The 22924-nt window shown below is 46.1% G+C and overlaps 1 protein-coding gene and 1 long non-coding RNA gene across 2 annotated transcripts in view; both read left to right on the forward strand.

The window, feature by feature from the left end:
* The window catches only part of LOC111667211 (uncharacterized), an 86307-nt gene that overhangs the window by 39471 nt on the left and 23912 nt on the right, over positions 1 to 22924 (forward strand). The window lies entirely within an intron of this gene.
* LOC111667214 (transient receptor potential cation channel subfamily M member 1) lies at positions 1 to 22924 on the forward strand. The gene is made up of 28 exons (XM_023422849.2): positions 1 to 247; positions 3853 to 3929; positions 4117 to 4309; positions 5443 to 5656; positions 5913 to 6037; positions 6227 to 6398; positions 7015 to 7189; positions 8559 to 8682; positions 9608 to 9680; positions 9812 to 9912; positions 10096 to 10284; positions 11932 to 12066; positions 12510 to 12560; positions 13572 to 13712; positions 13828 to 13857; positions 13941 to 14233; positions 14643 to 14871; positions 16059 to 16190; positions 16264 to 16404; positions 16625 to 16753; positions 17193 to 17444; positions 17702 to 17876; positions 18152 to 18172; positions 18687 to 18831; positions 19329 to 19531; positions 19628 to 19760; positions 19982 to 20343; positions 20644 to 22924. Exons 1-28 carry the CDS (start codon positions 164 to 166, stop codon positions 21339 to 21341), a joined length of 4797 nt encoding a protein of 1598 aa, XP_023278617.1. The 5' UTR covers positions 1 to 163; the 3' UTR covers positions 21342 to 22924.

The following is a 22924-nucleotide window of genomic DNA, read 5'->3' on the forward strand; positions in this document are numbered from 1 at the left end:
CTGAAGGCTGCAGGACCACAGGAGGACACAGGAGACAGGGGATGAGACACAGGACAGAAAAAGAGACATAAGAGGACACAGCAGACAGGGGAGGAGACACAGGACAGAGAAGGAGATTGAGGAGGAGGAGGATGAATGTGGAGGACAGCTGAACTTTATTAACATGGACAGCAGAGGGAGGAGAGGGACAAACGGATCCTTCAAACGCTCGTCCATCAAACGCAGCGCATCGTCTGGATCACAGAAGGTAAGACGCATCTAAGACTCACCTGAGATTCACCTGAGACTTACCTGAGACTCATCTGAGACTCATCTAAAACTCATCTGAGATTAACCTGAGACTCACCTGATATTAATCTGAGACTCACCTGAGACTCATCTAAGACTCACCTGAGATCAATCTGAGACTCACCTGAGATCAATCTGAGACTCACCTGGGACACATCTAAAACTCACCTGAGACTCATCTGAGACTCATCTGAGACTCATCTAAGACTCATCTGAGACTCACCTGAGACTCACCTGAGATCAATCTGAGACTCACCTGGGACACATCCAAAGCTCACCTGAGACTCACATGAGAATCATCTGAGACTCACCTGATATTCATATGAGACTCATCTGAGACTCACCTGAGACTCACCTGAGATTCATCTAAGGCTCATCTGAGATTCATCTGAGATTCATCTGAGACTCATCTAGAACTCACCTGGGGGGCATTTAAGACTCACCTGAGACTCACCTGAGACTCATCTGAGACTCACCTGGGACGCACCTGAGATTCACCTGAGACTCACCTGAGATTCATCTGAGACTCATCTAAGACTCATCTGAGATTCATCTGACACTCATCTGAGATTCATCTGAGACTCATCTGAGACTCACCTGAGATTCATCTGAGACTCACCTGAGACTCATCTGAGACTCACCTGAGATTCATCTGAGACTCATCTCAGACTCACCTGAGACTCATCTGAGACTCACCTCAGACTCACCTCAGACTCATCTGAGACTCACCTGAGTCTCATCTGAGACTCACCTGAGACTCACCTGGGAGGCATCTGAGACTCATCTGAAATACACCTGAGACTCACATGAGATTCATCTGAGATTCACCTGAAATACATCTGAGATTCATCTGAGACTCATCTGATCTGAGATTCATCTGAGAGTCATCGAAGACTCACCTGGGAGGCATTTAAGACTCACCTGAGACTCATCTAAGGCTCACCTGAGGAGAGAGGACGTCCACCTGAGGTCTGACTGTTGGACATTGATTTAGATGAACTATGTTTGTGACCTCAGAGACTCAGTGTTCAGCTGTAGGAGTCCCCTCTGATTAAGGGAGGTGTTCCTAATATTCTGTCCACTACTGACATCAAAGCTCAATCCCCATCAGATTGCTCGTCCTCTTCCTCTTCCTCCTCTTCTGATCATGTGACCTGATCAGGTTTAACTGACTTCATGTGATTCTGCTGCACAGACACAATCAGCTGTTGTGTTTTCATGTGACAGTGAAATCAGCCTGAGGACTGTCTGTCATCTTCAGCCTCATCTTCATCGTCATCCTCACCATGTCTCCTCTCACACGTCAGTGATGAACGTAACAGACTATGTTTTTCTAAATGAGCTGTTGAATGAAGAGTGTGAGAGATTAACGACTCAGAGGGTGTGAGAGGCCTGGGGGGGTTTGGGGGATTATCAGGGTTGTAAATGAGATTAATGTTGTTCAGAGGAAATCTTGTTTCACATGAGATGTTATATCACTGAGTTTTATTTTGTACAGAGACAGGAAGTACATCACAGCTCATAGCTGACTGTGTACTTCTACAACACACCACTGTGTACTTCTACACACCACTGTGTACTTCTACTTCACAGGAAATACCACATTTATCTGACAGCTTCAGATCAGAGTTAGTTGGTGGTTCTGATTGAAGCAGGAGGTTCTGACCCTGTGACCTCTGACCTCTGACCATCCAGGATGCTTCTGTATTATTTCACCTTAACCAACCCTGAAGGGAGCTCGGTCAGGGTCAGGGTCAGGGTCAGGGTCAGGGTCAGGGTCAGGGTCAGGGTCAGCCCACTGGTGCTGCAGCCTGTCTGCAGTTGTCTCAGTATTGTGGGATGTCTTCTGTTTGGAGTTGGTGACCCCCCGAGCTGTGTCCTTAAAGACTGAATGAATGAAATCCAGTGGTCAAGGTCGTATTGAAGGAAACTGGTTTGAAGGTCTGAAGTGGACTAAGGAGGATTTGGTCCCTACAGAGACGGTGGACGGACCTTTGAATATTTTGTGGGGATTTCTCAAAGCAGATTTGTTGAGCCTCTTGTGTTGAAGCTCGACGGGTCATGAGACTCCCAGAAGGATTACTTCGGACCAGAGTCATGAGACCGGCTCCAACAAAGAGCCCTGCTGCCTCACATGCTCGTCATATGAACCTGCTCAGCTGCACCGAGACCAGACTGAGACACCCAGTCCTCTCAGAGCTGCACCGAGACCAGACTGAGACACCCAGTCCTCTCAGAGCTGCACCCAGACCAGACTGAGACACTCAGTCCACGGAGACCTCCACTGAGACCAGACTGAGACACCCAGTCGTCAGGGAACTGCCTCAGCCTTCATTCTTGATCAGTTTTCCGAGACGAGACGTTTGGACATTCAGGTAGAGACAGGAGCTGCTGTGGGACAAGTGAGAGGTTTGTTTGATTTCATATCCAGAGTCTGAGTGTTACTATTCGTGTTAACACTCAGACTCCTGTCCTGTTTCCTGGTTCAGTTCAGATGCTGATGATGAGGATGAAGATGAAGATGATTATGATGATGATGATGATGTTCACCATTGACGTGAAAAAGACAATAAAATGGAGGCTCATGTGACTTCACACGTTAATCCTGCATCATCCGGAGTGCAGGAATTTGTCAAAGTGCTTCAGAGAATCACACACACAACAACACACAGTAACACACAACAACATACAGTAACACACAGTCATTAGTGCTGTATGGATTTAAATACACAGGAAACAGATTTAAAGGCTCTTGTGTGTTTTTCGGAGCAGCAGATTAGAGGACAGAGGATAAGAGGATTGGATGCATAAAGAAATGGAAAGTTCCACTCTCCCAGTAATTAGCCAGATACACAAAGACATGAAGTTTGATGTTTCAGCCATTTGTGGCCTGAAAACGATCATAGAAGAAGTAAAACACTACATAACAGCTGTTTGATGGAGACGACATTTTACTGCTCCTCGCTTTAGTCCATAAATTCACTGTCTATAACAGAAACACATTCATGTTTTCTCTCTTCTCTCAGCTGCTTCTCTACATCATTAACTCTCAACTTTATACACTTTTACAGATTTTGACATTTTGCTTTGACATCATTTCTATTATTTCAACATTCCTGGATTAACCTCCAGAGGTGTACTGACCCCCCTGTACACCAAGACATCCAGAAACCTACCAGTACTTCACAGCTGAAGTAACTGATTAATGAGTTCTGTCCTTACCGATTTAAACCAGATCACATTCAGGCTGAGACTCTTTAGTCTCAGGACTGCAGCTTTTATCTGACAAATTATTTAAAGAATTAATGGTAATTAAAACGATAACTGAATGGATTTGGACATGTCTGTTGTGTCTAACACTCACTGGGATGTCCTTCACAGCTTTGAATAAAAAAGAGACAGCTTTCATAATTTCCTGAAAAAAAACTGAAATCTGAAATCTCTGCTGTAACGTCTTTATTTCATTCTTGTTGGTTGTTCGTGTTCTTGTGGAAATGTTCAACACTGTGTTTGAGTTTAGTTTTACAGCATCAGTCCTGATGTCCACTTCCTGTTTTTCCTCAGATTCACAGAGTGTGGATTGAGAGGACTTTCCACAAGAGAGAATGTATCCAGATTATTCCCAGCAAAGACACCAGCAGGTACTGACACAAGCTACAGGGTCACACTGACTGTCAGACCCACATAATGGACTCAAGTCACGGCTTCTTTACCTGAACACATGACTGTTGCTTTAATAAGATCAACTTTGCACCTTTAACTACAGACTCTTTGGTTGTGTCTCTCCTGTCCAAAGTATAAAATGTCTTTTTTGTGGTGTTGCTTTAGGTGCAGTTGTGGTCAGCTGGTGACGCAGCACACCGCCATCCCTCCAGGGACCAAAGAGGAGGGGGCCCCGCTGGTTCAGCTAGAGGTCCAACCGGCAGAGAGATGGACTCCCCTCAAACACACCCAGACCTCCCCCACTGACGCCTATGGAGTCATCGAGTTCCAGGGAGGAGGACACGTTAACAAGGCCATGGTACCAAACAGACACATCTACATCTAATAGACCTGTGACAGACCAAAACTCTGATAGTCCAAAACCTGATAGACCAAAACCTGACAGACCAAAACTCTGATAGACCAAAACCTGATAGTCCAAAACCTGATAGACCAAAACCTGACAGACCAAAACTCTGATAGACCAAAACTCTGATAGACCAAAACCCTGATAGACCAAAACTCTGATAGACCAAAACCCTGATAGACCAAAACCTGATAGACCAAAACCTGACAGACCAAAACTCTGATAGACCAAAACCTGATAGTCCAAAACCTGATAGACCAAAACCCTGATAGACCAAAACCTGATAGACCAAAACCTGACAGACCAAAACTCTGATAGACCAAAACTCTGATAGACCAAAACTCTGATAGACCAAAACTCTGATAGTCCAAAACCTGATAGTCCAAAACCCTGATAGACCAAAACCCTGATAGACCAAAACCTGATAGACCAAAACCTGACAGACCAAAACTCTGATAGACCAAAACCTGATAGTCCAAAACCTGATAGACCAAAACCTGATAGACCAAAACCTGATAGACCAAAACCCTGATAGACCAAAACCCTGATAGACCAAAACCCTGATAGACCAAAACTCTGATAGACCAAAACCCTGATAGACCAAAACCCTGATAGACCAAAACTCTGATAGTCCAAAACCTGATAGACCAAACTCTGATAGTCCAAAACCTGATAGTCCAAAACCTGATAGACCAAACTCTGATAGTCCAAAACCTGATAGTCCAAAACCTGACAGACCAAAACCTGATAGTCCAAAACCTGATAGTCCAAAACCTGACAGACCAAAACCTGATAGTCCAAAACCTGATAGACCAAAACCCTGATAGACCAAAACCCTGATAGACCAAAACTCTGATAGTCCAAAACTCTGATAGTCCAAAACCTGATAGTCCAAAACCTGATAGACCAAAACCTGATAGTCCAAAACCTGATAGACCAAAACCTGACAGACCAAAACTTTGATAGAACAAAACCTGATAGTCCAAAAATCTGGAGAAGAAAACTCTGGTTTAATGGTGAGATTCATGTAGTGGATCATGTAGTGGATCTTTGTCACTGAACATCTCCTCCTCCTCCTCCTGCAGTACATCAGAGTCTCTTATGATTCTAAACCGGACTCTCTGCTCCACCTCATGGTGAAGGACTGGCAGCTGGAGCTCCCCACGCTGCTCATCTCTGTCCATGGAGGCCTTCAGAACTTCGACCTGCCGCCCAAACTGAAGCAGGTTTTTGGGAAAGGCCTGATCAAAGCCGCAGTGACCACTGGAGCCTGGATCTTCACTGGAGGAGTCAGTACAGGTACCGCGGTCCAGGCTCCCCCTGGTCCCCAGTGAAACACTGATTCAGAATCAGCTGTGTTGTGGATGATCCAGTAAAGAGTGCTCATGTATGTATGTAATTAAACAGGTCCCCACACCTTCTTAATCCATCATCAGGGGATGAACTTCACTTTGGGTGGTGATCACCAACCCAACAGTAAAAATAATAGATTATCTTTATAAACTCTTCTGCCAACTGGATCCTGACCTTCTGCTGGTCATCTGTGGTCTTTCAGGAGTGATCCGCCATGTTGGAGACGCTCTGAAAGACCATTCGTCCAAATCCAGAGGAAAAGTCTGCGCTATTGGAATCGCTCCATGGGGGATCATCGAGAACAAAGAAGACCTGATCGGGAGAGACGTAAGTTAAACCAGACTGAACCAGATTGAAGTGGACTCAACCAGACTGAAGTGGACTCAACCAGACTGAACTGGACTCAACCAGACTGACCATCATAAAGACTTGGTCTTTAGTCTAGACTCACTTGTGATTTGTAAAACAGTAGCTGGCTCCCCCCACCTCTGATTGGACCAATCACGTGTGTTTCAGGTGACGCGGCCCTATCAGACCATGTCCAACCCACTCAGCAAGCTGTCAGTCCTTAACAGCAGCCACTCCCACTTCATCCTGTCCGATAACGGGACCAGTGGGAAGTACGGCGCTGAGGTCCGCCTCCGCCGCCAGCTGGAGAAACACATTGCCCTGCAGAAGATCAACACGCGTGAGTCATGTGACCTGCTGAGTTTACATTGTACCTGAGCAGGTTAAAGGACCTACATGTGACCAATGAAGATCTTCACTAGACAGGGTTGCTGTGAAAACTGTCTGTGGTCCAGTTCTCCTCAGACTCTTTTTGAACACAACTCCTGGTTCCTGATCCACACTCATCAGTCCGACCTGCAGTGACCATCTTACCAATCATGTGACCTGTGGGTTTCCCTTTGTCATCCTATGCCTGGAGCTGTGTGTAAGGCAGGGACAGCAAAGGGAGGCTCAGCTGCCACCTCTCACTGCGGCCACAGAGGAACAGAGGCTAACAGTTTTCTCCTGCTTCCAGTTTTTGTGCTAAGCTATGCTAACCACAGACCCACACAGAGAGACCAAACTGGATCCTGAGGATCCACAGAGACTTTAGTTCATGTTGATGTACAGAGACAACAGGCTCAAACATCATTGTGGTTTAAGTCAATAAACTGTAAAGAAACAATCTAAACTCATTTCATATTATTTCTGTGATATGTTTGATAACTGGGGTCAGGTCTGGACTGTGATGTATCAGTGCAGGTTGTGATAGTGGTGCTTCAACATTACAGATACTGTGTCTGTGTGTGTGCCAGGTCTGGGTCAGGGGGTCCCGGTGGTGTGTCTGATCCTGGAGGGGGGTCCTAACGTCATCTCCATTGTGCTGGAGAGTCTGAAGGAGGAGCCTCCGGTCCCTGTCGTGGTCTGTGACGGCAGCGGTAGAGCCTCTGACATCATTTCCTTTGCTCACAGATACTGTGAGGCGGACGGGTGAGGATCTCTCTCTTTCATAGATTAGACTCCAGACAGATGACTTTGGTCCGACAGTATGACACGTCCTGAGGGACAGGTCATGAGAGACATGTCCTGAGGGATGGGTCCTGAGAACAAGTCCAGAGAGATACGTCCTGAGGGACAAGTCCTGAGAGACATGTCCTGAGGGACAAGTCCTGAGAGACACGTCCTGAGAACAAGTCCTGAGGGACACGTCCTGAGGGACAGGTCATGAGAGACATGTCCTGAGGGATGGGTCCTGAGAACAAGTCCAGAGAGATACGTCCTGAGGGACAAGTCCTGAGAGACACGTCCTGAGGGACAAGTCATGAGAGACATGTCCTGAGGGATGGGTCTTGAGAACAAGTCCAGAGAGATACGTCCTGAGGGACAAGTCCTGAGAGACACGTCCTGAGGGACAAGTCATGAGAGACATGTCCTGAGGGACAGGTCCTGAGAACAAGTCCTGAGAGACACGTCCTGAGGGACAGGTCCTGAGAACAAGTCCTGAGAGACGTCCTGAGGGACAAGTCATGAGAGACACGTCCTGAGGGACAGGTCCTGAGAGACATGTCCTGAGAGACACGTCCTGAGGGACAAGTCCTGAGAGACACGTCCTGAGAGACACGTCCTAGGGACAAGTCCTGAGGGACAAGTCATGAGAGACAGGTCCTGAGAGACATGTCCTGAGGGACAAGTCATGAGAGACATGTCCTGAGAGACACGTCCTGAGGGACAGGTCCTGAGAACAAGTCCTGAGAGACACGTCCTGCGGGACAGGTCATGAGAGACATGTCCTGAGAACAAGTCCTGAGGGACAAGTCATGAGAGACACATCCTGAGGGACATGTCCTGAGAGACAAGTCATGAGAGACATGTCCTGAAGGACAGGTCCTGAGGGACAAGTCATGAGAGACATGTCCTGAGGGACAAGTCCTGAGAGACACGTCATGAGAGACAAGTCAGAGGAGACATGTCCCGAAGGACAGGTTCTGAGGGACAAGTCATGAGAGACACGTCTTGAGGGACACGTCCTGAGGGACACGTCCTGAGAGACAGGTCCTGAGGGACAAGTTATGAGAGTCATGTCCTGAAGGACAGGTCCTGAGGGACAAGTCATGAGAGACATGTCCTGAAGGACAGGTCCTGAGGGACAAGTCATGAGAGACATGTCCTGAGAGACATGTCCTGAGGGACAGGTCCTGAGAGACAAGTTATGAGAGTCATGTCCTGAAGGACAGGTCCTGAGGGACAAGTCATGAGAGACAGGTCCTGAGAGACACGTCCTGAGGGACAGGTCCTGAGGGACAGGTCCTGAGGGACAGGTCCAGGACATTCAGACAGGTGAGCGTGTGTTCGTCCACAGGTTGGTGAGTGACAGCGTCAGAGAGCAGCTGCTCGTCACCATCCAGAAGACGTTCAACTACAGCCGCAGCCAGGCGCAGCAGATCTTCCTCATGGTGATGGAGTGCATGAAGAAGAGAGCGCTGGTAGGTGCAACAATAAACAGCTTCACTCACCATCATCAGGTTCTTCTGCTGTGATGACAGACATGATCTCTGAATCATGTTCTTTAAACTGAATGAAGCGATCCAGCCAATGGGGATCCAGGTGGGCGGGGCCACCCTCTCAGTTCATGGGTCCTGGCTGATGGGATGTGACCTGCTCTCTGAGACCTCAGCAGTTGTGACATTAACATAATGATGGAGGTTTTACCTTTGACCCAAAACTGCAGCTCTTAGTGGAGATTGTTCTGTGACCCTCCGCCATTTATTTAATCCCACAATCCTCTGCTTACTCCTGAGAACAGCTGCAGCAGCATTCTGGCCATAAATGTAAAAAATAAATCACATCTCATCACTTAAAGTGATTTGTTGTCAGATTAAATGCTGCGCTGCACATCGACATGTTTCTGGATGGACCCGACCTGCAGTCTGAAACAAGACAGGAACCAACCAGACCAACTGCTTCTCTCCAGCTCACCATGCCTTTCAACTGAGTCAGACCTGAACTACAGGTTGACTCGGTGTGACATCACTTACTGATGATGTCATCATCTCTGATGTTGCTGCAGGATAAAGCTCCAGAGAAACAGAGTCTGCAGAACTTCATAGATATTCCTTCTGTCTTTAAGTTTCCTTCAGTATCACAGTAAAACATCATGATACACTGTAGACAGGAGCTGATTCAGCTGATCACAGCTGATCTCAGAACAGTTTCTGTCCCTTGGATCTGATGCCAGTTTCATTCATCATGTAATTTCCCGCCCTCTTGTGGTGGCAGCAGGGTATTGTCTCTGAAGCTAGCTTTACTTCCATCTGTTTCTGTAGTTTCTGTCATTTTCATCGGTGTGTCGTGTTGACAAAGACTGCAGTTGTGTGTTGTGTGTAGATCAGAGTTGTGTGTTGTGTGTAGATCACAGTGTTCAGGATGGGCTCAGAGGGACAGCAGGACATTGAGATGTCCATCCTCACAGCTCTGCTCAAAGGTAACATCTACACATTTATTAAGAAGACACACACACACACGGTCATCACAGTCACATGACCTCACCTTTTCTGTGTGCAGGAAGTGAAAGTGTGAGTCTGAACACCTGTTGTTTGCGGATGATGATTTCAGGTACAAATGCATCAGCGTCGGATCAGTTGAGTCTGGCTCTGGCCTGGAACAGAGTGGATATCGCTCACAGTCAGATCTTTGTGTACGGACACCACTGGCCTGTGAGTTCACAGATACTGGATCTATACATCTATTGATCAGTCCGTTGATCTGTCTTTCCCACTGTGCCCAACACTGTCTCCAAAAAGACAGATCCTCAGCAGAGTAAGACAAAACTCAGTGACATCATCAAATCTAATTATGTCTGTGTGACTGAAGGTGTTGTCTCTTCCTGGTGTCTGCAGCCTGTGAGCGCCTTACCCACCGACCGTCCTAAAAGCCCGACGACCCAGAGAGCAGCAGCAGTAGCAGCAGGAGGAGGAGGAGGAGGAGGAGGGAAAGGCAAAGCCAGAGGGAAGAAAGGAAAAGGAGGCAAAACTAAACCTGAACCACCAGAGGAGACCGACCCCAGGAAACTGGAGCTGCTGAACTGGGTGAGTGACATCATGACTTTTAATAAAACAACCAAGTTCACGTTCACTTGTTACCTGTTCCTCTGACACAGTCACAGTGTAACACAGACACACACCTCACACTCACATGAATTGATCAGCTACTCAAGTGATCAATAGATTACCTGATCAGATACCTGAGTTCAATAGTGCAGTACTCAAGTGTAACAGCAGGGGGCAGCCCCCCACTAAGCTAAAGAAAGAGAGTTCGACCAATCACAGCGCTGGGTTCAGTCTCCCGAACATCAGGCGGGGATAACATTTCAACATAGTAAGAGAAACAAATGTCACAGCTCCTCGCTCCATCTGGCTGCTCAGGTGAGGGCGGGGCTTAACTCCTCTGTACAGGTGAAAGTGTGAAGACTATTTAACGTTTTTAATGTTATGCCATTTACAAGCTAGCTCTTTGACGATGACGATGATGATGATGATGATGATAAAGGTGATGATGATGATGATGAGGATGATGGTGGTGATAATGATGATGAGGATGAGGATAATGATGATGATGATGACGATGATGGTGATGGTGATGACGATGACGATGATGATGATAATGGTGATGATGATGGTGGTGATAATGACGATGATGATGAGGATGATAATGGTGATGGTGGTGATGATGATGACGATGACGATGACGATGATGGTGATGATAATGACGATGATGATGATAATGTGATGATGATGATGGTGGTGATAATGACGATGATGATGAGGATGATGGTGGTGATAATGACGATGACGATGATGATGAGGATGATAATGGTGATGGTGGTGATGATGATGACGATGATGATGATGATAATGACGATGATGATGATAATGGTGACGATGATGATGATGGTGATGATGACGATGATGATGATGATGATGGTGATGATGGTGATGATGACGATGATGATGAGGATGATAATGGTGATGATGATGATGATAATGGTGATGATGATGATGGTGATGTTAATGACGATGATGATGATGATGATAATGGTGATGAGGATGATAATGGTGATGGTGGTGATGGTGATGGTGATGACGATGACGATGATGATGATGGTGATGATGGTGATGATGACGATGATGATGATGATGATGATGATGGTGATGATGGTGATGATGACGATGATGATGAGGATGATAATGGTGATGATGATAATGGTGATGATGATGATGGTGATGTTAATGACGATGATGATGATGATAATGGTGATGATGATGGTGGTGATAATGACGATGATGATGAGGATGATGATGATAATGGTGATGGTGGTGATAATGACGATGATGATGATAATGGTGATGATGATGATGGTGATGTTAATGACGATGACGATGATGATAATGGTGATGATGATGATGATGATGATGATGATGATAATGATTATGATGAGGATGATGGTGGTGATAATGATGATGAGGATGATGATGATGATGATGATGATGATAATGGTGATGATGATGGTGGTGATAATGACGATGATGATGAGGATGATAATGGTGATGGTGGTGATGATGATGACGATGATGATGATAATGGTGATGATGATGATGGTGGTGATAATGACGATGATGATGAGGATGATAATGGTGATGGTGGTGATGATGATGCTCCTCCTCCTCCTCCTACAGGTGAACTCTCTGGAGCAGGCCATGATGGACGCCCTGGTCCTGGACAGAGTGGACTTTGTAAAGCTGCTGATCGAGAACGGAGTGAACATCCATCACTTCCTGACCATCCCCCGCCTGGAGGAGCTCTACAACACGGTGAGTCAGCTGTTCACACAGGAAGCTGCTGTTCACCTGTTGTGTTGCTGCAGTTACAGAGCAGAGGGGTGAAGACAGTGACGCTGCCTCACATTATAACTTTAACATCACATGACGTCACTCTGACTCGCTGCTCCTCAGTTATGAAACAAAGCATGGTGCTTTAACCTCCATATTCTCACTGTTTATCTGCAGCTTAACGTCCATCAGTGATCCACTGATATTCTGTTATATCACTGAGGTCTCTAATCTTAATCTTCAGCTTTTAAAACAACATGTCAGTCACATTATTGTTGGTCTAAAGTCAGGCTCTCTGCTCGCTGTGATTCAGTTCTCTGATGTTCACACTCAGTTAATCTGTCATGTGTCTGTCATCAACGAAACCTGTTCATCACACACTCACTGCTTTGGGTTTTCATCACTTCATTCTTGTGTTCCTGCAGAAGTTGGGTCCAGCCAATACGCTGCACTTTGTGGTCAGAGATGTGAAAAAGGTGAGACTCGTGTCACAGACTGATAAATTACGGTGGTCGTAAGGCTCAACACGCAAACAGTCAAGTTCAGGAAACATTCTCATCAATGTGATACAACACAACAGGAAGTGTTTCCAGTGGACAATAAAAATCAGACTGGGACAAACTTGCATGGATGTAATATAATATGATTTATATTAACGCTTGTTAAACTTGTTGTACTAACTTCAAAAATCACAAAGATTGAACAACAAGTTCGTCCAGCCAAGCTTCAACCTCTGAGACTGAAGCATGAACAGTGAAGAACCAGAAGCTGCAGTTCCTCTAACGACCACTAGAGTCTGGCTCCAACAGTGAGTCCGTCCCCATAGACTCCCATGTTAAAATGTCCAACTTTACAGCAGAAATAAACATGTTTACAGCCTGGTACAAAAACTGTTTTGGTCTCTAGAGCTAATTTCCTCCTTCATGACACCTGTTTATAGAACTCACCTGTTTATATAACTCACCTGTTTATAGAACTCACCTGTTTATATAACTCACCTGTTTACATTTTTATTAAGGACTGAAGTTATGGAGAACTGAGGGCGTGGCCTCTTTGAGTGACAGGTGGGTGAGTCTCAGCTCCCCCACAGCCCTCTTTGACCATATATGGATTAGCTGGGAGTTAGGGGTGGAGTCAGACATTGACTGTTGGACGTCCATCTTTATTTACAGTCTGTGGTCCCAGCCTGGTTCATCACTTTTTAGCATCCATTGGAACCACTTCCTGTTGTGTCGTGAGTATCTGCAGCTCAAGTGTCAAACTGATGAAGACGTTTTCGGAACTTTTTAGTGTTTTCTTTAGTTGCAGTGTGTTGAGCTCTCAGGGCCAACATAGAAATACGTTGTATTCACAGCTGTTATTTCTGTAGTTGAATTTAAAAATGTAGAAATCAACTGATTTCTTCAACAGCTGTTTGTTTACATACTGTTGACAGTGAAGAGGAGAGACCTGGTGAGAACTGGTTCATGAACAGGTTTGTGTTTCAGGGAAACCTCCCTCCAGATTACCAGATCACACTGATCGATATCGGACTGGTGCTGGAGTTGCTGATGGGCGGAGCCTACCGCTGCAAATACACCAGGAAGAGCTTCAGGACACTGTACAACAACCTGTACGGCCTCAAACGGGTGAGTGACAGACCAGAGAGGGAACACTGCACTGAATCTTCTGAGGGTCCAGGACCTGAGGAAGCGCCTGAGAACTGGCTCTGATGAACTGACCTTATTGTCTTTTCTCTTGCAGCCTAAAGCTCTGAAGCTTCTGGGGATGGAGGTGAGTGGTCCTGGGTTTTAAAGTGTCGTGTCACTTCATGTTGTCTCGTCTCTGTCAGTCTATGTGTGGACTCGTGCCCGCAGGACGATGAGCCCCGCCCCAAGGGCAAAGGAAAGAAGAACAAGAAGAAGGAGGAGGAGGTGGACATCGACGTGGACGACCCAGAGGTCAGCAGGTTTCAGTACCCGTTCCACGAGCTGATGGTGTGGGCCGTGCTAATGAAGCGGCAGAAGATGGCGCTGTTCCTTTGGCAGCGGGGGGAGGAGGCCATGGCCAAAGCTCTGGTGGCTTGTAAACTGTACAAGGCCATGGCCCATGAGTCGTCTCAGAGCGAGCTGGTGGATGACATCTACCAGGACCTGGAGAACAACTCCAAGTGAGTCCCACGCAGCCAGAGTCCAGGTCCGGTTCAGATCCAGACTGGACTCTGGACTCTGTTTCAAGTATTAAATACTTCATTTGAATTTAAAAATAAGCAGCTTGGTGATCAGCTGATCTGAGAACTGTCATGTGACCATCACTCACAACAGCAAGGTTTTTATGAAGTTCAGTCAGTCATGTTTGAGTTGAGTTAACTCTGTTGCCATGACAACAAACGTAGAGACACCAGACAAGAGAGGAAGAGTCAGAGGTAAGTAAGAGGTTCAGTCCGACATTTATGAGCTGAGGTGATGAGGTCACATGACTCGACCTCAGCTGAACACACAGTAACAGGAAGCTCAATGTGACTGAAAGTTGGTTCATGATGACCTTAGCCTGACTGGGGCGCTGTGCTCTCTGTGCAGGGAGTTTGGTCAGCTGGCCTACGAACTGCTGGACCAGTCGTACAAACACGACGAGCAAATCGCCATGAAGCTACTGACCTATGAGCTGAAGAACTGGAGTAACTCCACCTGTCTGAAGCTCGCCGTCGCCGCCAAACACAGAGACTTCATCGCCCACACCTGCAGCCAGATGCTGCTGACGGACATGTGGATGGGCTGTCTGAGGATGGGCAAGAGCAACAGCCTGAAGGTACTACAGCTCAGCACTGAGGCCTCCACCTACAACACCATAAAACACAGACCAGCTGAGACAGAGTGTTTCAAACTGTCAGGATTATTAACCTGTCCCTCCAGGAAGTCACGATGTCGCAATCACAATAATTACATTCAGCCAATCCCTGTGAATTCTGCACAACCTTTCTGTCCAATCACTGCAACTTTTCCACAAATTTGATCAAAAATCATCAAACTTTCCCTCCAGTTGAACCAATCAGACCAGTCCCTGATCAAACCTTGATGATGTCACCAAACTCACTAGCTTGTTTGTGGTGTCGAAGCATGAAGCATGTCTCACATTCACCAACAAACATCACTGTTAAAGACCATGTGAAGACATTCAACAATGTTTTACATGAAAGGGTTAAATAGTTCTGTACAACACTGTACTAGAATCACAGGTGTAGAGCCTCCGGAACGATGCTCCTCTACTTTTATTCTCCAGATGAAATAAAGTATCTTCAGTCACATGATCACGTTGATAAATATCTACATTTGAAGAACCTGAAGATCTGATCATCACTGAAGAGTCTGTCATGGAGAGAGCTGATAAAAACACATGGAAAGTCATACTGACATTTAAGGTTAGGTAGTAGTAAGGTATTGATTGATTTCAATCATCAATCATGCATCAAGTAACACTTAGGAAAACATTTCACCTTAAAAGTGGGCTCTGAGCTGCTCAGAACTAGGTTACAGATGGATAAATTGATGAGGTGATTCTAAAGATCAGCTCTACCTGTGATTCAGACAGAGCAGAGGAGCAGAAGACTGTGTCACCACCTGCTCTGACCTGGATTTATTCTCACTGGAACAAGTTGCCTTCGATTTTTAATGAATTATACAAAACAAGTTAGACTATTTTTGCAATTTTTATTTTCTCCCACAGTCTCATTGTAAAAACCTCTAAAAACTTTGCAACTTTTATTGCAATTCTGAAGAAAAGCTGGTCAAATCATGTTTTTCAAGTATTTTAACCACAATCCTAAAAAAAGCCTGTGAAATCCTGCATGGACTGATTAACAGTTAATTACTCAACCTGTGACATCATCAGCAGAGATGGAAATGTTCTCATATCATAAGCCTAGATTAAGATATAAATAACAATGGGATCAGGAACAGGCAGCTCTGTTGACTCTCTGCTTCACTTCCTGTCTCCAGGTGATCTTAGGGATCATTTTCCCTCCCGCCATCCTGCTGCTGGAGTTTCGTCTGGGAGATGAAGCCTCGTTTCATTCGTCCAAAGAGAACGAGGACAGTAAAAGTAAAGAGGACGACAACAAATCCAGCAAGGTACCAGACATACGGGAGCCTTAGATACTTCATGTCGTCAGGGATAACTGTTCTAATGAAGAGTCTGTTTCAGGACGCCGTCTCCAACGTGGATGCCGTGTCAAAGAAAGGAGACGAAGAAGAAAACCAGGACAAACAGCGGAGGAGGATACCCATCGGGAGGAAAATCTACGAGTTCTACAACGCCCCTTTCACCAAGTTCTGGTTCAACACGGCAAGTCCTTTCGTTCATGACCAATCTGTAATTAGCTGATATCAGTGATGTGAACTTCATACAGGTCATTAAAGGTCACCTCACATGATGCAGGTTTCTGTAAAGACCCTGTCTGAACCCAAACAGCAGAGCAGTGGTTCTGCACAGGTGACCCTGCAGCGCTGCATCACGTAACCTGAACATAAAGGTAACCTGTCTGAACCACCCGTGTCTCCGTCAGATCTCCTACCTGGTCTACCTGATGCTGTATAACTACATCATCCTGGTGAAGATGGAGCGATGGCCGTCTCTGCAGGAGTGGATTGTCATCTCTTACATCATCACTCTGGGACTGGAGAAAGTCCGACAGGTAAACAGCAGAACACACCTGAGCTCAGTTATGTGCTCAGGTGTTACCTGGACAGTCCTTACCTACTGTTCTTCCAGTGATGCTGATTTGTCTTAACAGGAGGGAGTTTGATTTGAAATCAATAGATTCTGATCAGTGATCAGTGAATTCCCAGCTGTGATTTTTCTTGTTGATCTTTGATTATTTGATTTTCGCTCTTCAGTAACTTGTATTTATTTCACTGGACCAATCCTCTTCCTCTGGACCAGTGTGGTACTCCACAGGGGACTGGTGCAGGGTGTCCTCTTCCTGTGAACCAGGGGCCTGTGGAGTACCACAGGGCTCCATGTTAGGCCCACTGTATTTATATCTCCTGTTGTTTATTAGAACAGTCTCATGTCTCCGTAAATCCTCTTCCGTCCGTTCATGTCTGCTTATTCTCTGACTGTCCTGTGGTCAGATCCTGATGTCGGAACCAGGGAAACTGAAGCAGAAGGTCAACGTGTGGTTGGAGGATTACTGGAACATCACGGACCTGGTGGCGATCTCTGTTTTCCTGCTGGGTTTACTGCTGCGGCTGCAGAACGAGCCCTACATGGGCTATGGACGTGTCATCTACTGCGTCGACATCATCTTCTGGTACATCCGGGTCCTCGACATCTTCGGGGTCAACAAGTACCTGGGGCCCTATGTCATGATGATTGGGAAGATGGTACGACGTACAAATCAGTCTAACTTTATTCTTCAGGGGACAGTGAACAGGAAGTGACAGAACAGTGTTCAATATTCTACTGAAGTCAAAGAAGCAACAACACAGTGTAGAAAAGTCACAGTTTAAATTCAGACTGAAGTGAAGTCCAGAGAGTTTGAATGATCAGTTCTTCATTCTCAGTTCAGTTTAGTCTTTTTTTCTTTTTAATTTTTATTATAATTTCTGGTCTCTGATCTGGTCTCTGGTCCCTGGTCCAGATGATTGACATGCTGTACTTCGTGGTCATCATGCTGGTGGTCTTGATGAGTTTCGGCGTCGCTCGGCAGGCGATCCTTCACCCGGACGAGGAGCCGACATGGCGTCTGGCCCGAAACATCTTCTACATGCCGTACTGGATGATCTACGGAGAGGTGTTCGCAGACTCCATAGACCGTAAGACTAGAGTCCACCGTAAGACCCAGCTTAGTCCTCCCTGTCCTCACCTGTCCTCCCCTGTCCTCGCCCTCCATACACCGTAAGACTAGAGTCCACCTTAGTCCTCCCTGTCCTCACTCACTTTTGAAAATATGACTCACTGTCTGTCTCTGTTCTCTCTGATGATCATGGTGTTGTCTCTGTCCTCTCTGTCAGCTGATGATAACAATGTCTCTTTTCTGTTTCCTTTCTGTCCTGTTGTCTCTTTCTGTTCGTCATCCACCGTTGGACAGTTTATGCGATGGAAATCAACCGTAAGTGTCTCAATCCTTCAGTAAATGTATGTTTCCTGTGGCTGCTTCACAATAAAAGCAACTTTAAGCAGCAGGAAATTTTACCATGTTAGTGTGTTAGTATTAGCAGAGGCTTTGACAGAGAGAAGTGGAATCAATCACACCACAGACAGTAACAGGATTACTGTGATCAGATGACAATGAAAACTACGACCTAGAGATCAAGTCAGTGAACACACCACGGCTGATTCAGATAAATACGAGAAACAACTTTAATACAAATCTGAGTCTTTTACTGTGAAAGCAGGAAGTGTGTTTCTATAGTGTGAGATTAAAGTCATCACTACTGCTTCATTGCCACATGATCATTATGCCAATAAAGTTTTAATCCAAAGTCTGGACACACTTTTACTTCATTATTTATTTGTCACATAAACACATGTAAGATTAGTATTTTGATCCTTGTGTGTGTGTGTGTGTGTGTGTGTGTGTGTGTGTGTGTGTGTGTGTGTGTGTGTGTGTGTGTGTGTCTCAGCTCCGTGTGGAGAGAACATGTATGATGAAGATGGGAAGAAGCTTCCTCCCTGTATCCCTGGAGCCTGGCTCACTCCGGCCATCATGGCCTGTTACCTGCTGGTGGCCAACATCCTGCTGGTCAACCTGCTTATCGCCGTCTTCAAGTCAGTCAACACACACACACACACACACACAGACACATTATTTGTGTCTGTGTGTATTTTATCACAATAAGTGAGTGAATTCTGGAGTTATGGCCAAACACATATTTTGGGGGTCACAGTGACCTAAACTTTAATGGGTTTATGTCTGAGTCTAAGTGATTACAGAGAAAACATGATGTGACTGTTTGTTCATGTGTTTGTGTTAAATGATAAATCATTATCAGATCCAATATCAGTCAGAGTGTATTTTTGATTATTATTAAAATACATAATACATATTTTGAATATGGAATAATTAGTTTGTTTTCTGAATGTGTGTCCAGTTAAAACCACGAGGTTACTGTGAATGTAAAATGTAAAACGGTTGTAGACGTTCAAGGACGTTGGATTGTGGAAACACTGAGAAGCTGAGATGTTTTAGAGACTAAACAGAAGAGAAAATGAAGGTGATCATCAGCCCTGAAACAACCACTAACTCCTCCTCTTCCTCCACACAGCAACACCTTCTTTGAGGTGAAATCCATCTCCAACCAGGTGTGGAAGTTCCAGCGGTATCAGCTGATCATGACCTTTCACGACCGACCCATCCTGCCCCCCCCCCTCATCATCTTCCCCCACATCTACATCGTCCTGAAGAGGCTGTGCTGCCGCTGCAGGCGGAGGCCAGAGGGCGAGCGCGACGACCGCGAGAGGCGACTCCGTAAGACTCACCTGTCTTTATTCTAAAATAACCAGGTTGACCAGGTTAAATCAATCAGGTTAATGAACCTGGTTATTGAACGTTGTGTTCCCTCAGAGCTGGTGCTGAGCGCTGACGAGCTGAAGAGTCTCCATGAGTTCGAGGAGCAGTGTGTGGAGGAATACTTCAGAGAGAAGGACGATGAGAAACAGTCGTCCAACAACGAACGAATCAGAGTCACATCTGAGAGGTCAGGTGACAACACACACCTACACACACACACACACACACATCTACAGTAACACAGGGACACAAACTGTCTGGGTTCAGTGAGAACAGAGACAGGTTCTTCTATTATTTATCATTTTACAGTCTGATGTATTATTTCCTGTGTCGAACACTGTCATACTTGTTGTTTACATCCACCATTGTTGTGTCAAAGTGAGGATCCTCCCTCCCCTCTGTGTTCAGGGTGGAGAACATGTTCATGCGTCTGGAGGAGGTGAATGAGAGGGAGCACTCAATGAAGGCGTCCCTGCAGACGGTGGACCTCCGCCTGGCTCAGCTGGAGGAGTTCTCCGGCCGGATGATGAATGCCGTGGAGAAGTTGGCAGGCATCGACCGGTCCGAGCTCGTGCGAACGCGCTCCAGAGGCTCGTCCGTCTGCGAGCCGGCGGCTCTGTTTAGACACGGCAGCGTCAACAGTGCCGACGGCTACAGTCTGTACCGCTACCAGCTGGAGCACGAAGACAGGATCTCTGTGTCCGGAGACATGGAGGGGAACGACAGGAAGGTCCAGCTCAGTCCAGAGAGACGAGGGGTAACCACAACAGGTGGGACCACACACACATACATGTATGTACGTATGTATGTATATGTATATGTATGTACCTATGTATGAATGTACATAAGTATATGAATGATTGTATATATAAATGTATGAGTATATGTATACATATGTGTTAGCTACACATGTCAATATATGACATTGTTCCAATTTATAACAGTTTTCATGTGTCATTTATACGTATATAGACTATAATTTAAATACATATATAATTTTACTTCATATTTCCATATATTTCATATATGGAAATATGACAATTATTTGAACTCCTGTTTCCTGTTTCCAGGTGACGTGATGGAGTTCGGTTCGACTCTGGAGGTGAGAGGACTGAAGGACAGGACCCAGTCGCTGTCCAACGTGGACATCCTGATCTCCCCCTGTGATCCAGACCTCAGACCGGCCCACAGCAGTCCTGCTCCACCTCAGGCCGACCTGATGGAGGCTGACCTGGAGAAGCCAGCTGAGAAGACTCGAGTGGAGGCGGCGGTGTCCTTCCCTCTGGAGAGGTCAAAGGTCATGCAGTATTTATCCTCTCCAACCCTCAGCGGCTCACCCTCCTCCAACAGGAAGTCCATCAGCAGTATCCTCTACAGCCCCACCCATCAGGCCCAGGAGGGGGGCACCATTTCAACCCCCCCCAAATCCCCCAGAGTGACAGTGGAGAGGAGCGGACCCAAAACCACACAGGAGGCAGACGAATCCAGGTTGGCCGACGGGGGGCAGAGGGGTGAGACGGTGGATGGTAACTATGGTGACAGAGGCAGCGAGGAGCTGTCGGAGCAGCTGCTGGTGGGGGAGGACAGAATGTACCCGACCCTGCGCTCCAAGAGTCTCAACACCAACCCAAGGAAGACGAGAGCGAAGAAGAGGGAGAACGAGGAGAAACCCCGCTCAGCCGGCAGTGTCAGAGACCTGGTGTCAGCTTTCAGCGGGGCGGCGGGGGGGCAACGGTCCAGGACCAGGTCCAGAGACTCCGACTGCTGATCCTGAAGGAGAGAGCTGAACTCTGTGGACTGTGTTTCAATTCAAAGCAGCAGGAAGTTTAATGTTAAGGAGTCTGCAGTGGAGACGAACCAACCAATCAGAGCTTCACGAGGTTCAGCTCACAAAGACCTCCAGGAGGGTCAGAAACAAAACCACCGGCCCCGAGTCCAGACCTCCCTCTGCACAGCAACACCTTGCAGCCCAGGAACCGGATCAGAGGCCGGATCCACCTCAGCTGGCTCTCCTCTGATTTAAATCAAACATCCTGTGAGTTCTTTCTGAACGAATGAATCTTTTCAAAACCAGATCAACAGATCTGATCAGGATCAGTTTGTTTTCCTGTGAGATAATTTGATGTATTTATTGTTTGCTGTAAACTGTAGGTCTGAGGGCAATGTGTTATTATTGATCAGGTTCAGTCACTGAACAGCATGTTGGACATCATGTGACACAGAGACAGAACAGCTGAGAGACGTTCAGCTCAGCTGTGAAAACAAAGATCATTTATCTATATCATAGTTATTTTATATGATTCATATCTTTGTTTTCAGCCCTATGTTGATCAAAGCTCCGATCACGACCTCAACCTGAACCACCTGATTAAACCTGAACCTGGAACAAACACCTGATTAAACCTGAACCTGGAACAAAGACCTGATTAAACCTGAACCTGAACCACTTGATTAAACCTGAACCTGAACCACCAGATTAAACCGGAACCTGAACCTGAACCTGGAACAAAGACCTGATTAAACCTGGACCTGAACCTGGACCTGAACCAAAGACCTGATTAAACCTGAACCTGGAACAAAGACCTGATTAAACCTGAACCTGGAACAAAGACCTGATTAAACCTGAACCTGAACATGTACCTGAACCAAAGACCTGATTAAACCTGAACCTGAACCACCTGATTAAACCTGGACCTGGAACAAAGACCTGATTAAACCTGAACCTGGAACAAAGACCTGATTAAACCGGAACCTGAACCTGGAACAAAGACCTGATTAAACCTGAACCTGAACATGGACCTGAACCAAAGACCTGAATAAACCTGAACCTGAACCACCTGATTAAACCTGGACCTGGAACAAAGACCTGATTAAACCTGAACCTGGAACAAAGACCTGATTAAACCTGAACCTGGAACAAAGACCTGATTAAACCTGAACCTGGAACAAACCCCTGATTAAACCTGAACCTGAACCACCAGATTAAACCGGAACCTGAACCTGAACCTGGAACAAAGACCTGATTAAACCTGGACCTGAACCTGGACCTGAACCAAAGACCTGATTAAACCTGGACCTGGAACAAACCCCTGATTAAACCTGAGCCTGAATCACAGATCTGTGCTCATTGATTCACTTCAGTTTTTCTCTTCCAACCAGTTGTATGAACAAACTCTGATACAGACTGAGATCTTCCATGTGTAAAACCTGAACCCTGACCAGGACTAAAGGGAATGAAATCTACCTCTGTACCGTCTGTCTACTCTGTTTATATCTACGTCTGTTGTGTCTGTCTACTACGTCTATATCTATGTCTGTCTGACCCTGAAAGTAAAAGACTGAAGCATCAAA

The sequence above is a fragment of the Seriola lalandi genome, unplaced genomic scaffold, assembly GCF_002814215.2.
Source record: "Seriola lalandi dorsalis isolate HSWRI2012SDOR001 ecotype SW California unplaced genomic scaffold, Sedor1 jcf7180002054686, whole genome shotgun sequence".
Lineage (NCBI taxonomy): Eukaryota > Metazoa > Chordata > Actinopteri > Carangiformes > Carangidae > Seriola > Seriola lalandi.

Excerpts from the sequence above, each read along its gene's own strand:
- LOC111667214 (XM_023422849.2), top strand. The coding sequence starts at position 164 with ATGGACAGCAGAGGGAGGAGAGGGACAAACGGATCCTTCAAACGCTCG. Across the intron at positions 16,405-16,624 it reads CCAAGTTCTGGTTCAACACG|ATCTCCTACCTGGTCTACCT; the intron begins GCAAGTCCTTTC and ends TGTCTCCGTCAG. Across the intron at positions 16,754-17,192 it reads GACTGGAGAAAGTCCGACAG|ATCCTGATGTCGGAACCAGG; the intron begins GTAAACAGCAGA and ends TCCTGTGGTCAG.